Source organism: Leptidea sinapis, chromosome 31, assembly GCF_905404315.1.
Source record: "Leptidea sinapis chromosome 31, ilLepSina1.1, whole genome shotgun sequence".
In the NCBI taxonomy this organism is placed as follows: domain Eukaryota; kingdom Metazoa; phylum Arthropoda; class Insecta; order Lepidoptera; family Pieridae; genus Leptidea; species Leptidea sinapis.
In genome coordinates, this window is record NC_066295.1 from 6509845 (window position 1) to 6523702 (window position 13858).

The 13858-nt window shown below is 32.7% G+C and overlaps 2 protein-coding genes across 2 annotated transcripts in view; both read right to left on the reverse strand.

The window, feature by feature from the left end:
• The window catches only part of LOC126974077 (semaphorin-2A), a 537897-nt gene that overhangs the window by 390710 nt on the left and 133329 nt on the right, over nt 1-13858 (reverse strand). The gene's annotated exons all lie outside the window — the stretch shown is intronic.
• LOC126974118 (spermatogenesis-associated protein 17-like) lies at nt 336-3143 on the reverse strand. The gene is made up of 2 exons (XM_050821540.1): nt 2781-3143; nt 336-1476 (listed from the first exon to the last, which is right to left on the reverse strand). Exons 1-2 carry the CDS (start codon nt 3075-3077, stop codon nt 706-708), a joined length of 1068 nt encoding a protein of 355 aa, XP_050677497.1. The 5' UTR covers nt 3078-3143; the 3' UTR covers nt 336-705.

Here is a 13858-nt window from a genome sequence, read left to right on the forward strand (position 1 = left end):
ATTTTTCAAGTTTCTTCCCCTATCAAACATTAACATTGCTAAAGACACATATATAAATCACTGGTACGCGCAATGTTTCGTTTTATGTTAAATGAAATATTTTTGACTAAACTACATTTATATTATGAATATAATATAATATAATATAATATAATATAATATAATATAATATAATATAATATAATATAATATAATATAATATAATATAATATAATATAATATAATATAATATAATATAATATAATATAATATAATATAATATAATATAATATATCGTCAAAAATATTTCAATATTAACCTTGATGGTGAAAATGACATTTTAAATAACGCGAGAATAAAATAAAATATATTATTTTAATGATTATTTGTAACATAACATAGAACTCACGAAGGCGAGATGTTAATTTACAAAACACATTTGCCTCGGAGAGTTTAACGTAATTCCTTTCTCACCGAGGCGTTTCCTCAAATAAATTACAAGTGTAAAACTCACAACAACAAAAGAGAAACAACAAAAGGCTCGTGGCTCGCAACATCCGGACGGCCTTTCCAAACTCACTCTGATTACGGATTTCCGAATAAGAAAAGGAAAAAAAAGACCAAAATGTTTTTGTGAGGAATGTGCCTAACAACCCATTGTGCTAACATTGCAAAATATGAATATGAACTTGAACAATTTATGCATTAACTTTGAAAACAAAAGTCTCATTTTTCATTATATATATTTTGTATGGAACATTTTCTAGCTAGGAGCACGTTAATGTGATAGTCGACGTAGTCAAAAAGTTCTGGTTGTGGCGTGTAATATTTAACGTATAGATGAAATCTTGGATCTTTGTATGGTTTTGCGTCACCACTTGGTGTTGGGGCTGGTGTCGGAGGCAGTTTTGTGGTGGGATGTTTCGGTAACTTGAACGGCCCTCGCCCGACTTCTAGAGTTGGTCGCACTCTTCGCCAGAGGAAAGGTTGTTTATGTTGGGGACCATGATGCGTAGCGATATGCCTTGTATCTCGTTGTTGGGTCACCGGCGAAGTCAGTTCGTACATTTCAGGCAACGAAAGGTACCAATAATCAGCACCATCTCCAATAATTGGGAATAGTCTTTTGTTGCTAAATTTTGGTCTGAATTTCCGCACAAACTCTCTGTATTTACGTTTAAGCCGCCGTATGTATTCAGTGTAATGAATAGACTTAAGAAGCTTTTCGAATTCAGACAGTTCAAACGAGCCTGGTTCTGAGTAAACACCGGCACACACGTGTGTTCTTAGCAGATGGTGAAGTTTGAACACCACAAAGGCTAGCCATTGGCGTGCTTCTTCTTCCAAAATCCTGAGATCATCAGCTCTGCTTCGTACACCAAATTCTGCTGCTTCAGCAGCTCGTCTCTCACCCCTTTCAGTGACTGTTGCCAACCATTTTCTGTATGACCGGTAACAAAACTTAGTTCGTCTTGAATAATGTCCTCTCCATAATGCCTGGTAACCAAAAATTTAAAAATAAATTCTTTTATATATTCGTCGAAGATATTATTAATGCTACGTGATAATTTGTGCCACGTGATAGTATGTTTGTTGCATCACTTTACATATTATATTATATTGTAATTGAAATGATTTGTAAATCGAAGAAAATGTAAATCATGATTTAAAAGAGTGGCAATGAGTTTCTTGCTACATTAGCTCAACCCTTTATAAAGTGGCGGTAGATTCAATAAGAAAAAATATTGTTTTGACAAACATAAGTGTCATTTCCGTGACCTAAATGAATAAAGTGATTTTGATTTGATTTGAAAATATACTACTACACACTCCATTATTGATTGCTGCAATATAATTTTATGTCAATTGCTTATTAAAGCTTCCTTTATCCTTTTATCTGTGAAAAAAGAGATGGAATATTCCAAAACAAACTGGCCTTTCAAAGTTTTATGGTATTCAGTGAAGTACATGTTTGTAAAGAGTGCTCTTGCAAAATGTAAAAACATTTTATGATATGATCATCAACTTTTGGCATTGTTTTAGACCAGCATGGGATAATTTAAGGTTTTCATTGGCTTTTCATAACTATAAAACACGAAAGCTGTTATTTAAATGTAAAGTATTGCTGAGAACATTATTTATATTTGCATGAGCAATATTTTTAATTGTTTTATGAAATTAATTATATACAAATATTAAGTGTTATATAACAACAGAGTTAAATTATTTTTGTTTTGCTTCTTAATTTTAATATTTTATAAAAGTAAAAAAATACTATATATTATAAGTGTATATTTGAATAGATTGCAATTAACTTTCTATTTTTTTTTTAATGAAAATAAGGGACGAGACGAGCATGAAGTACAATGCAGTGCCGCTCAGGATTGAAAAACCCAAAATTTTGAGTGGCACTACAATTGCGCTCTTCACCTTGAGACAAAATATGTTAAGTCTCAATTACCCAGTAAATTCACTAGCTATGGCGCCCTTCAGACCGAAACACAGTATGTTTACACATTACAGCTTCACGGGTGAAATAGGCGCCGCTGTGGTACCCATAAACTTGCCGGCATGTTGTGCAAAGGAGCCTCCCACTGGTATAAAATAAAAATAATAAATAACAAATAATATTATAGATGAACTTATTCGTGCATCAAACCAAAATAGTCTTTGTATGCGATACTTTAAATAAAGCGTAAAATGTTAAAGTTTCGCACCTAATAACACAAAATTGATGATTTCAGCCTTACAACTAAACCCTCCAGGGTATTTAAGCCCAAATAACTTTTCTTAAAACAAACCTGAATTTTTGTAGCGGCTTTCGAGTAGTGCTTCGAATGCTTTTGCTGAACTGCTCTCCTTAAAGCTGCACGATATGCCTTTCTTGCCAAATGAACTCTAAAAGCGCATTGTATAACAGTAGCGTTCTTCGACAACCAAGCAACATGTTTTCTTATTAAATAGCCCCTGATCACACGCTGTAGGAACAGCGCGGCAAGGAATCTCTCATGGCGCCTAGCTTCGGCAAGATCAGCACGATATTGTAAGTAATAGTAGAACTCTTGAGCAGTGGGTAGAACGTTGTAAACAGTGGCCATATTTCATATACAATTTCGTTGTTTTTTAAATTAATACATTTTGTAAACACCAAGTCCAAATGCTCCGAATTGTCACAATTAAATTGACACGCACTTTTAATGACATTAAAAGATTTTTGTCGTTTATGAGTATTTACATTTAAAATTGAGGTTGTCATTAGTATCTAATACTCTTTTATAAGCGGAAATAAGTCTAAGCTAGCTTATTCCTTACAAGTGCTGACCCGGCAAACCTTGTTTTGCCTTTTAAATTAAGTACCCCTCGCCCGGTTATTGTGTAAATTGTCACAATGATGTAATGAAATATCACTGACTGAATATTTCGTATTATGAATATATAGGTACTTCTGAAAAAAAATATGAAAGTAATTCCATAAATCTTAAATATATAAATTATGTGTCGCATTGTCTGTCCGCGATGGACTCCTAAACTAATGAATGGATTTTAATGGGGATTACTTCATGGAGTGCAGTTTAGTCCAACTTGAGAGATAGGATAGTTTTTATTTCGATTTGGGACCCATAATTATTTTTATTTTCAATATTTATTTTGTATGGACATATTTTCTATGAGAGAATTTAGTGACCCACGGTTCCACTGTGAAACAATTTCATTATAACTACAGGAAGCATTTTTTTACGAATTAAATTCTTGATGTTTTGAATTAATATTATTGGCGAATTCCTATAAAACAGTTTTTATTACATTCAGAACAGCGTCTGTTGGGTCAGCTAGAATACTATAACCTTCTTCTAAACACGCTGTATCTTGTGATATAAGTATTATTCCGATCGGTCCAGTAGTTTTCACAGTTTAACTTAGGAAAAAATGGCTCTCTATTTATTAGTATAGCTTTGGGCCCCTAAAAAGTCGCTATGGTCTTCTCATTTCATTCCCCGAAGCAATGATATGACTTGTATTTGAACCCTCACGCAGGTGTGTTCCCGTAGGATGTCATGAATAATTCAACAACAAAAATATCAAGGTGTGCTGTGTTTATTTGTTTTTCGCTTTCAAATTACGGATAATATACAGAATTGAGAGTTTTATTAACAATATAAGATCAGTTTTGTTAGATTTGTTATCTTTTGAGTTAACATTATAAGTAAGCCACAGTTACTTGCCCTTTGAAACTTATAACATCAAATAATGGATACCAAAAAAAGAAATAGACGATCTTTCTAAAGTTTTAAAAACCCTAACTGTGTTATATTAATAAACGCGAAATAAAGTTATTCCATGTTTAAAACTTTTTGTCTTTATCTTACCTTTGCCACTACAGAGCTATTTTTATATATTGCATTTATTAATAAGACCGTAAAATGCCTTATTAATAAACGCGATGTAAAGTTATTCCAAGATTAAAATTACTTGTTTATGTCATGTAATTCTGTAGTGACAAATATAAAGACAAAAATATTTAAATTTGGAATAACTTTACGAGGCGTTTATTAACAGCACAGTAAAGATATAACGTCATTAATTGTTGGTAAGCGCATAACTTGATAACATCAGCTGGATTGATTTGTCGCTGTATGCCGAATAAGGTTTATTTATTTATTAGGTTTATTTACAATCACTTACAATAATACACACAAATATAAAAAGTAGAACTAATAAACTAGGAACTAAATGTAGTGATTACTTACAAATAAACACAGCATGCACAGAAGTAATTAATTTTAGGTATTATATAGAATAAGTTACGAATTAAACATTATTTTTAATTAATAATTGAATAGGTTACATTAATTTTCCAATTATAACATTATTAAAGATTACCAATGATGCAGCACCAAGACCATCTTGGGGAATTTGGCTAAGGAATCAGCAAATACGTCCATATCAGCTACGATATAAGAATTTAAAATTTTTCATAATCGTGGGACTGGGGAATTGGTACCTAGCTAGATCGTTCGACGAAGTGGAGGACAAAATGGAGTAATAGGCTTAGGTGGAATTCTTACTGGTACTCTTAGACTAAATTTATTTAGCAATTCGAGGCAGTTGATAAAGCCGTCCAATAGTTTATGAGTAAACAGAAGATCCAGAAGTTCTCTACGTTTATCCAAAGTGGTCATTTTAAAGATGGTCAGCCTTTCTTAGTAAGAAGAAATTTTCTTAGCTTTACCGGATACTTTCTGAATACGTACCAGTCTTAGGATATGCGTAGAATGGTGAGGACGCCAGACAACTGAATCATACTCCAAGATACTCCTAACCAGACTGAAATAAAGGAGCTTTAATATTTTTAAACTATTAAAAATTTTTGTGTTACGTATAACAAACGTTACGTTAAAAAAACAAAAATTTGCAGGTAAAAAACATATATCTGAAAAATCAGTTTATTTTGGGGAAAGCTTAAAGTTTGCATGATAACATTTAGAAGATTGATATGTTTTAAACCTTTCAAAGTATTGTGTAAATATCATATACTTCATGAATATTGTGTAACCAACGAGTTACTTGTATGATCTCACGGGCTCGAATTATTCTGAACACGGAAAAATATAATGACTCTTCTAAAGTGCTTGAGGATAATTAGCTTAAATATAATAACAAATACAAGATTCCATACAAAAGTCATAATTATAAGTGTTAATATCAACATGATAAACAACCATAATACAAATTACACCTTACCCCTTTGACGTAACGTACAATTTACAAAACTACGTTTGTATAAAACATTACGAGAATGATTTCGCGCCATTTTCGCGCCAATCTTCAATACATATTAATTCAAACAAATATTAAACAAGAATTTCTTAACTTGTTTACGATAACAATGTTTTGATATTTTTTTTTTGTCCTAGAAATGTGATTTTTACATTTTTTACCCCATAAACCATAAGAATATACTAGGCTAGCTTGCTTTTACCACTGGGAGGCTTCTTTGCACAGGATGCTGGGTACAATTGGATACAATTAAACCAAAAAATGATGTTTATAAATAGAAAGGAAAGGGTTGAGTTTTAATAAGAAATGTCAAAAACCACATTGCACGTAACATATTATTAAATCAAATCAAAAATATTTAATTCGTAAGTGAATCACATTACTCTTGAAACATGTCATTTTCTTATTATACGGCTCATTCAGAAGGCAGATTTCCCTGGGAGAAGAACCAGCAATAAACTTTAAGGTTGCTTAACAGTTTATTACAAATTGTTATTTAACTTTAATAACAATTATCAATCTGAGACAGACATATAACAGTCCAGCAGCTCAGTTCCAAAGGCTTTTTAGGTCCAGATATTTTATATGTAGTACCATTTTGTATACAAGTGTTCCTTTAAATATAGAGACATTATCCCACTGACGTTCAGTATAATACATCTATGGCACACAACAATTCTTTTTAAGCAATATTTTAATTGAGGGTTTAATCAAAAATTTAAAATACAAATACATTAATGGTTAACATCAAAAAAACGTTTAATTTAATTTAATTAATAACATTATATAGTCATGCATTTTACGCTGTATTTAAATATGATAACATTCAATATTGTGTTATTGTTTTTCAGATATGTACCGTTGTTCCAATTAAGAAAACAAAATATTCGGATAACGGGAGCTTTAAGCTCGCGAAAGCGGATAAGAGTGGCAGTAAGCTTCGAACACGGGCTTTTTCTTTGATAAATTTTCACCAAAATTGGATTTATGATAGAACTTGTGATTACAATTTAAAAATTCTTTTTGACTACAAAGCTCTTTGTTTCGTTTTTTTAAGTATTATACTTTAAGGAATAGAGGAATTGTGCAATTTCCTATCATGTCTTTTTATTCTTACTTAAATTCAATGTTTCTTAAAAATTGTAATAAAAAGCCCGCTAATTATAAATTTTAATGAGCACGCTCTTTTTGGATGTTATGCATAATATGAACAAATTAGAAAATTACTCGTTAATTTTTTAAAACTTCTTTCCATGTTTCTTCAGAGATCTCTCCAGCTTATAATCAAGCTAATTAAATCAAGCTCTAAAGGTTGATAAAAAAACAGGCATAAAAGGCTATTATTTTCCCAAAATTGAGTTCTTTAGAATTCCTTTAGATGTCATTTCTAATATACTGGATACTACTATCGCTTCGGAAACAAATGGCGCTCTGAGATCCGAGATGCATAAAATATACGATAATTTATATTTATACAGTTTATTCTTTAATACTATTTATGAAATATCTGATATTCAGTTTGAACACATAAGAATATAACACTTTGGTTCATAAGTATATTGCATGCAGCACCTTACAAACTAATTTGTTAAGTGTACCTGTTAAAGCCACTGTAAAATATTCGACTTAAAATAGTAGTCCTTGAATTTTAAGTATGTTCTTGTCTCGAGGTCTACTTTTTCCCATCACATAGTAGATTTAGTAATTCAAATTTCTGAAATAGTTTAATAACTATTCAAAAGCGCTTACTTTAAGCCTAATCTAGTAAAGATTTTTTGACTTTGACTTAATAAAACAAGGGTATCTTCAAGTGTGACCATAAAAGTTGGAGAATTCTGCTAATTCTTGCTTGTCCTTTAATTTCATAAAATATAATAGGTATTCAACCGTTAAATGAAATTCGAATTTTAAGCTTTCATCTACAGTGCATTTTGCAAGAATTTTTCTATGAAAGTTTGGACCGAGCTTCCTTCTATGGTGATTTCATAACGATACGATAGGGGTTTCTTAAAAACAGCGCGTAAAATCCTTAGAAATGGCTGGCAACGTAACTGTGATTATTTTGATCAGCTAAACATACGCAAGTTAGCCTTTCAAAAAAGCGCACATTTTAAATTATAAGTTTTCAGTTTGTAATATTAAAGAAATAAGTGGGAATATCCCGATTATAATTATGTATGTAATATTTAATCAATCTAAGAAAAATACAATGATTATTGAAACATTAGTCGTCAACGGAAATAGAGATCAAGAGGCATCTATACCAAAGCATTAACTTATTGGTTCTAATGTAATTTTTTGCAAAGACAATTCATTCTTCACAATTTTAGTGTGTGATTTCATGATGTGGTACCAATCAGAGTCCTTTGATTAAATAATGAAACCCAATGACTGATTACAACGTATAACGAAAGCTTGTAATTTTGCTTGTTTCATTAATAAGCACCCATTTGGTAAATTACGTGCTGAACAAAAATTTAAGGCTTTAATCCGACGCTTTGAATTGCAGAACATGAAAATGTAGGTTATTTATGTTTGTTTGCCTTGTTAAGAATTTAAATTTATTGACTGATTCAAATCGGCTATAAGTAAACACTTTTGAATGGTTATAAATGTTCATGAAGTGAACACTTCTTTAGGATCTTTGGGCGGTTTTGGTATGGTGATTAAGCAGGGAGCTCGCATTATCGTTACGATACAGAGATAAAAGTAAATATATATATTGTTTTATGAGAAAATGTGACAAGCATACTCACAAAAATAATAGATTAATGCTCTAAACATTGATAAATCCAATATGTGATAATTTATATTTATACAATTATTCTTTATTAATTTTTATGATATAATGATATTTAAAACGCCTTTGAATTTGAACACAATTGATATCTTGAATGCAGCACCTTACAAACTAATTTATTTCATATATAAGTTATTGTAAGATACACTTTGAATTAAAATAAGTGGCCGTTGAGTTACTTGTATGTTGTTACATACTCACACATATGGTAGATTCAGTAATTAAAAAGAAATATTATTAGTGGCGATTCAAAACCGCTTAGTTTAAGCCTAATTGAATTGACTTTATTTGAATTTGACTTTGAGATGAGCTTGATCATCTTAAGGATAGTGAACCCTGAATAAAACCTAGGTGGGCAAGCGTACTTACATCTCACTCAAACATAATGGTCTCAAGACTTGTAGACAACTGCCGGACTATACTGAAAACTCTTGGAGAAATAAACAGTCTTTGACTTAACTTTAAAAAGAATGCGCTTATAATTATGATAAATTGTACAAACGTATCCTCGTATGAATAATATTATACTCTTGGTAATGATTTACTGTTTTAACTTCATGGACGTTCTCGTAGTAAGCTCTGAACCATGATATCTACTTAAGACCGCACTAATTAGACGCAAGTACATAGAATGATGGTGCATTGCAGTGTTAGAAGTAATTTATACTAATATCCCCAAGTATAATCCAGGCGTGTAGGAGTTCGTAATAACGGAGATTGTACCAACTTCAATAATATATAACACTTAGATCTTAAAGTTTGAAATTTCAGCACAGTTGAAATATCACTTAGAAATCCATGTTCAGCGGAGTTTATACCCATAGTTGTTGAGCAAGACGATGTGCATTCAATATCGCAATTACTGCTTTGGGGGTGTTTGGATTTTAACTTTTGCTAGACGCGCTAAAATACTTACATTATTAGTCGTGTGAGCTCCATACGTACCACAATATAAATTGTGAAATATAAAAAAGTACAATAAAATTGGATATTTTTTTACATAAGAATTTGAAGAACACCATCTCATTTTAACAAAAATAGTAAACTTGTAGAAGATTGCCGACAACACATACTTGAAAAACCGTTATATATTGGAAAAATGAGTATTTTCAATGAAAAAAATTGGTTTTATTTATGGTTTGTGGTTAAAAGATTCTGCGCACATAATTATATTAACATAAAAATTAAACAAATCTATATATTTTCGAGTCCTCTCTCGAGAAGGTCGCGGAATGGGGTAAATTGAACCTTGTCCAATTTAACCCCCAGAAGACTCAAGTTTGCGCGTTTACCACTAAAAAAACCCCATTTGTCGTATCACCGCTCTTCGACAACACTTCCCTTAAAGCCTCGCCTAGTATCGGAATACTGCCAATTTCGTGGCTATCTGGAGGGCAAAGCCAAATTGGCTTCGAAGAAGATGGGCGTCATCAATAGAGCACGGCAAAACGTCAAGCCGGCCCACATTCTAGCGCTCTACAAAGCGCAGGTCCGGCCAAACATGGAGTATTGCTGTCATCTCTGGTCTGGCGCACCCCAGTATCAGCTCGATCCATTTGACCGCGTGCAACGCAGAGCAGCTCGAATTGTCGGGGACGCAGTGTACGGCTGGATCACTTGGTGTTGCGTAGAGATGTCGCTTCATTGTGTGTCTTCTACCGCATTTATCACGGGGAGACGGATCTTCGGAACGAAGAGCTGTTTAACCTGATTCCTGCCGCCGAATTCCACCTTTGCACGACTCGCCACAAGCTAAGATATCATCCCCACCATCTGGATGTGTGGCGGTCCTCCACAGTGCGGTTTTCAAGGAGCTTTCTTCCGCGTACTACAACGCTGTGAAATGAGCTTCCTTGTGCGGTGTTTCCAAGACGATACGACATGGGTACCTTCAAAAAAAGCACGTACACCTTCCTTTAAGGCCGGCAACGCTCTTGTGATTCCTCTGGTGTTGCAAGAGAATGTGGGCGGCGGTGATCACTTAACACCAGGTGACCCGTACGCTCGTTTGTCCTCCTATTCCATAAAAAAAAATATATGAAGCCACAACCAGAGAGTTGAACAAGGCACAAGATTTATCAACAAAACGTCAGAACGGTTGGCTCAGTGGTAATGGCGGAACGCAAGAAGTCGCGGGATCGAGTCCCGCATCGTTCATAAATTTTGATTTCAAATTCAATTTGTGTAATTAATCCCAGAAGTGAGGGTTATCATTTTAAAAGATAACAAATTGTTTAAATTTATTATTATCCTTTACATAATCATAAAATAAATATATAATGTAATAAAACCACTTTGTCAGGTGTGGAGTTCGAACCAACTCTCCCTCTCGGAAACCAGAGCATAAATCTGGCCCCTTAGACCACGCGGCAAAACTGACTTGAAAGAAATAGTTGAGATTAATGATGCAACTTCACCCCTACTACAATTGGCCGTAGAGTACTACGGTCGATTGTAATGCGACATGCGACAGATAGGCAAAAATTTGGGGTGATATAAATCGGCGAAACCTTGCTGTGCGACACCTACAAATAGACAGATAAAATAGTATTAAACATACGTACACATATCTAGTCTGGCCATACACACTGAAACAAAAAAATAATAATTTCTTTTGCAAATAAGATTTGTTACTTTTACAGTATGTTAGTTTAATACATAAATATAAAAAAAATATATATAAAAAGCTTATTCGAAATGGTCTCCATTGGCTGCAATACAGTCCTTTAAACGTTGAGGCCACATCAGTTATCAAAAGAACTACACACTCTTTCCATGGGAATATTCATCACTGCCAATCGTACGGATTGTATTAAGGACTCTACATTAGCATGGCGTTTAGAGCAATCCGTACTCTCTAAAATTGACCATAAATCATAATCCAGCCGATTAAGATCGGGACTACACGACGGCCAGTCTTCAGCACCCCACTCCATTTTAATATCGCAAAACATTGTACAATGTATTGGCGCCAAAATGAGAAAACACAATGAACAGTCATATAAAAATGGCAGATTCCAAATTTAAATGTAATATTTTCTTTATTTTCAATTGTAACAGTAACTAAAACCCGTCATATAAATTAAAAATATAGGTTGAAACACGAACAAGACAAACATTAGAAAGACCGCAATAAAACGGAGCACTTCATTTCAAAGTTTTGACAATATTATTCAGTCCAGCGCTAGTTGACAATGCAGAATCGTTGTACCGTGGAGATAGCCAAATAAAATTAAAAGCAGGAACTTTCCTTGAAACTCTCCTCGGAAACTAATTTTAGAATAATATAGTTTGAATAAATTTACTATATTCAAATCTAGTTTGTAGTTTAATTGGTTTTACAACTGACTTTTGTACGTCCCGGTGATTAGTTTGCAAATTAAGTGACGCAAGTCAGTTTCAAATCGAATTGATGGAAGTAGATGCTAATTATCTCTCTAATAAACTTAGTATACTGGCGTAATAGACAAACACTCTCCTCCTTACGGTGAGACTTAATTTAAATGTTCATGAGTGCTAGTTTTACAGATGTCTTAGTGAGTTAGTGAAGTGTGTATTGATAAATAGTGTCATATTCACGTATACAAAATTTTATTATCTAACACATATTTTCTTAAATGATTATAATCTTAAGAAAATACAGTAATTACTGCGTATATAACATGTTATATTTAGTATTTTAGTGCATATTATGTGCTACGAAATAAACATCACGAAAGTAGTATTGAGGAATCAGTGAAATGATTCTTTTGTTGGACTGTTCCTATATGTAACAACACAATCAAATACAGAACATGACACCAATATATTCTTCAATTAATATCCGTTAAAACACAGATCAATGAATATATAAAATCTAAAATAACAACGCGATCCAATTTCACAGGAGACTAATGGACACTAAATTGTTTCAAAACGGTTTCATGGTCTCCATCTATTTCGTCCCTTTTTCACACCGAGCTTTTTTTACATAATCTGAGATTCACGAAGCCATTGAAAATCTTATTTGTTATTGTCTACTTATATTGGGTATAGTATTTGATAAATAAAAAGCTAAATACATTTTACATACACACACACACACACACACATACACACACACACAACATTCTGGGATGAGACTGACCCCCATGTCACGGGCTATCCTAGTTTGGGGTCGAGGGTAATTTTAAGCAAAAAGGATAGCTCACTCACTTTCACACAGGGTTCGTCTATTACGGTAGGTATACTAAGCTTATGGTCTCTTCCCCAAATTTATTTCGAATTTGTAGACCTGACCAGTGAGACTGTGTGAAAGTAATGATAGTCGTACGCGAAGCATCCACAAACAATGAATTCAAGCTCTAAAGATTGATGAATCCAATAGAGAATTATTTATATTTATACAATGTTCAGTAGCGGTGAAGAAGACTGATTTTATATGCTTTGGATTTTGAATTATGGTTATTAACTTTTAATATTAAAACGACAAGATGGTGTCTCTTCGTTGTTGTTTGTTGACATTTTATAGAGGAAAGGGGGTGAGGGGAACAGTAATTTTAAAACGTCAAAGTCATTGCTTAGAACTAATGTTGCCACTCGACATACAGTTTATGCTTTATTACTTTTTATCAAATATTTGATATTATTTATATATAATATATATTATTTAAACACGATTCATATATTGGATGCACCTTACAAACAAATGAAACAATTTTAAAAGAGTGGCCGTTGAGTTTTTTGTATGTATTTGTTAAGAGCTCTACTTTTTCCGAACACATAATATAGTAGATTAAGTAATTCAAATTACTTGAATATTTTAAATGACGATTCAAAGCACTTACCTTAAGCCTAATTAAATTACACATTGTTTATTTGCTTCTGACTTAGACCAGATAAAAATATGTTAATTGCGATATTATCAAAGTTAAGAAAGTAAAAAAAAAAATCAACAAAACTCCCATCATTCTTGTAGTTTTGAAAAGAGATGTGAGTAATTACCGTGAAGAAAATAGAACTCCAATCTCAACGACGTTCTATACATATGGACATATCATTCGCAGTCTGATAACGGAACGGCAAAAGTGTGCTTAAAGTCAATATAGGCACACTTTTCTCTTTAGTCGTGTGTCAACTGTGTGTCAATCATAAGTGTGCTATAAAAAGTGCATAAATAATACAATACCGAATCAAAAAAAAGATGGTGTGAGTTATCATCGGTAAGGTAATTTTATTTATATAAGATTGATATGCAAAAAGCGTAAATAATTTAGTAAAACGAATATTTTTTCATTAATAATGGTACAATGATTGAGAAGG

Bases quoted from the DNA above. Each gene is read 5' to 3' on its own strand.
- LOC126974118 (XM_050821540.1), bottom strand. From the start codon at position 3,077: ATGGCCACTGTTTACAACGTTCTACCCACTGCTCAAGAGTTCTACTAT. The intron at 1,477-2,780 runs GTTTGTTTTAAG...TTTGGTTACCAG, and splicing joins AAGCCGCTACAAAAATTCAG to GCATTATGGAGAGGACATTA.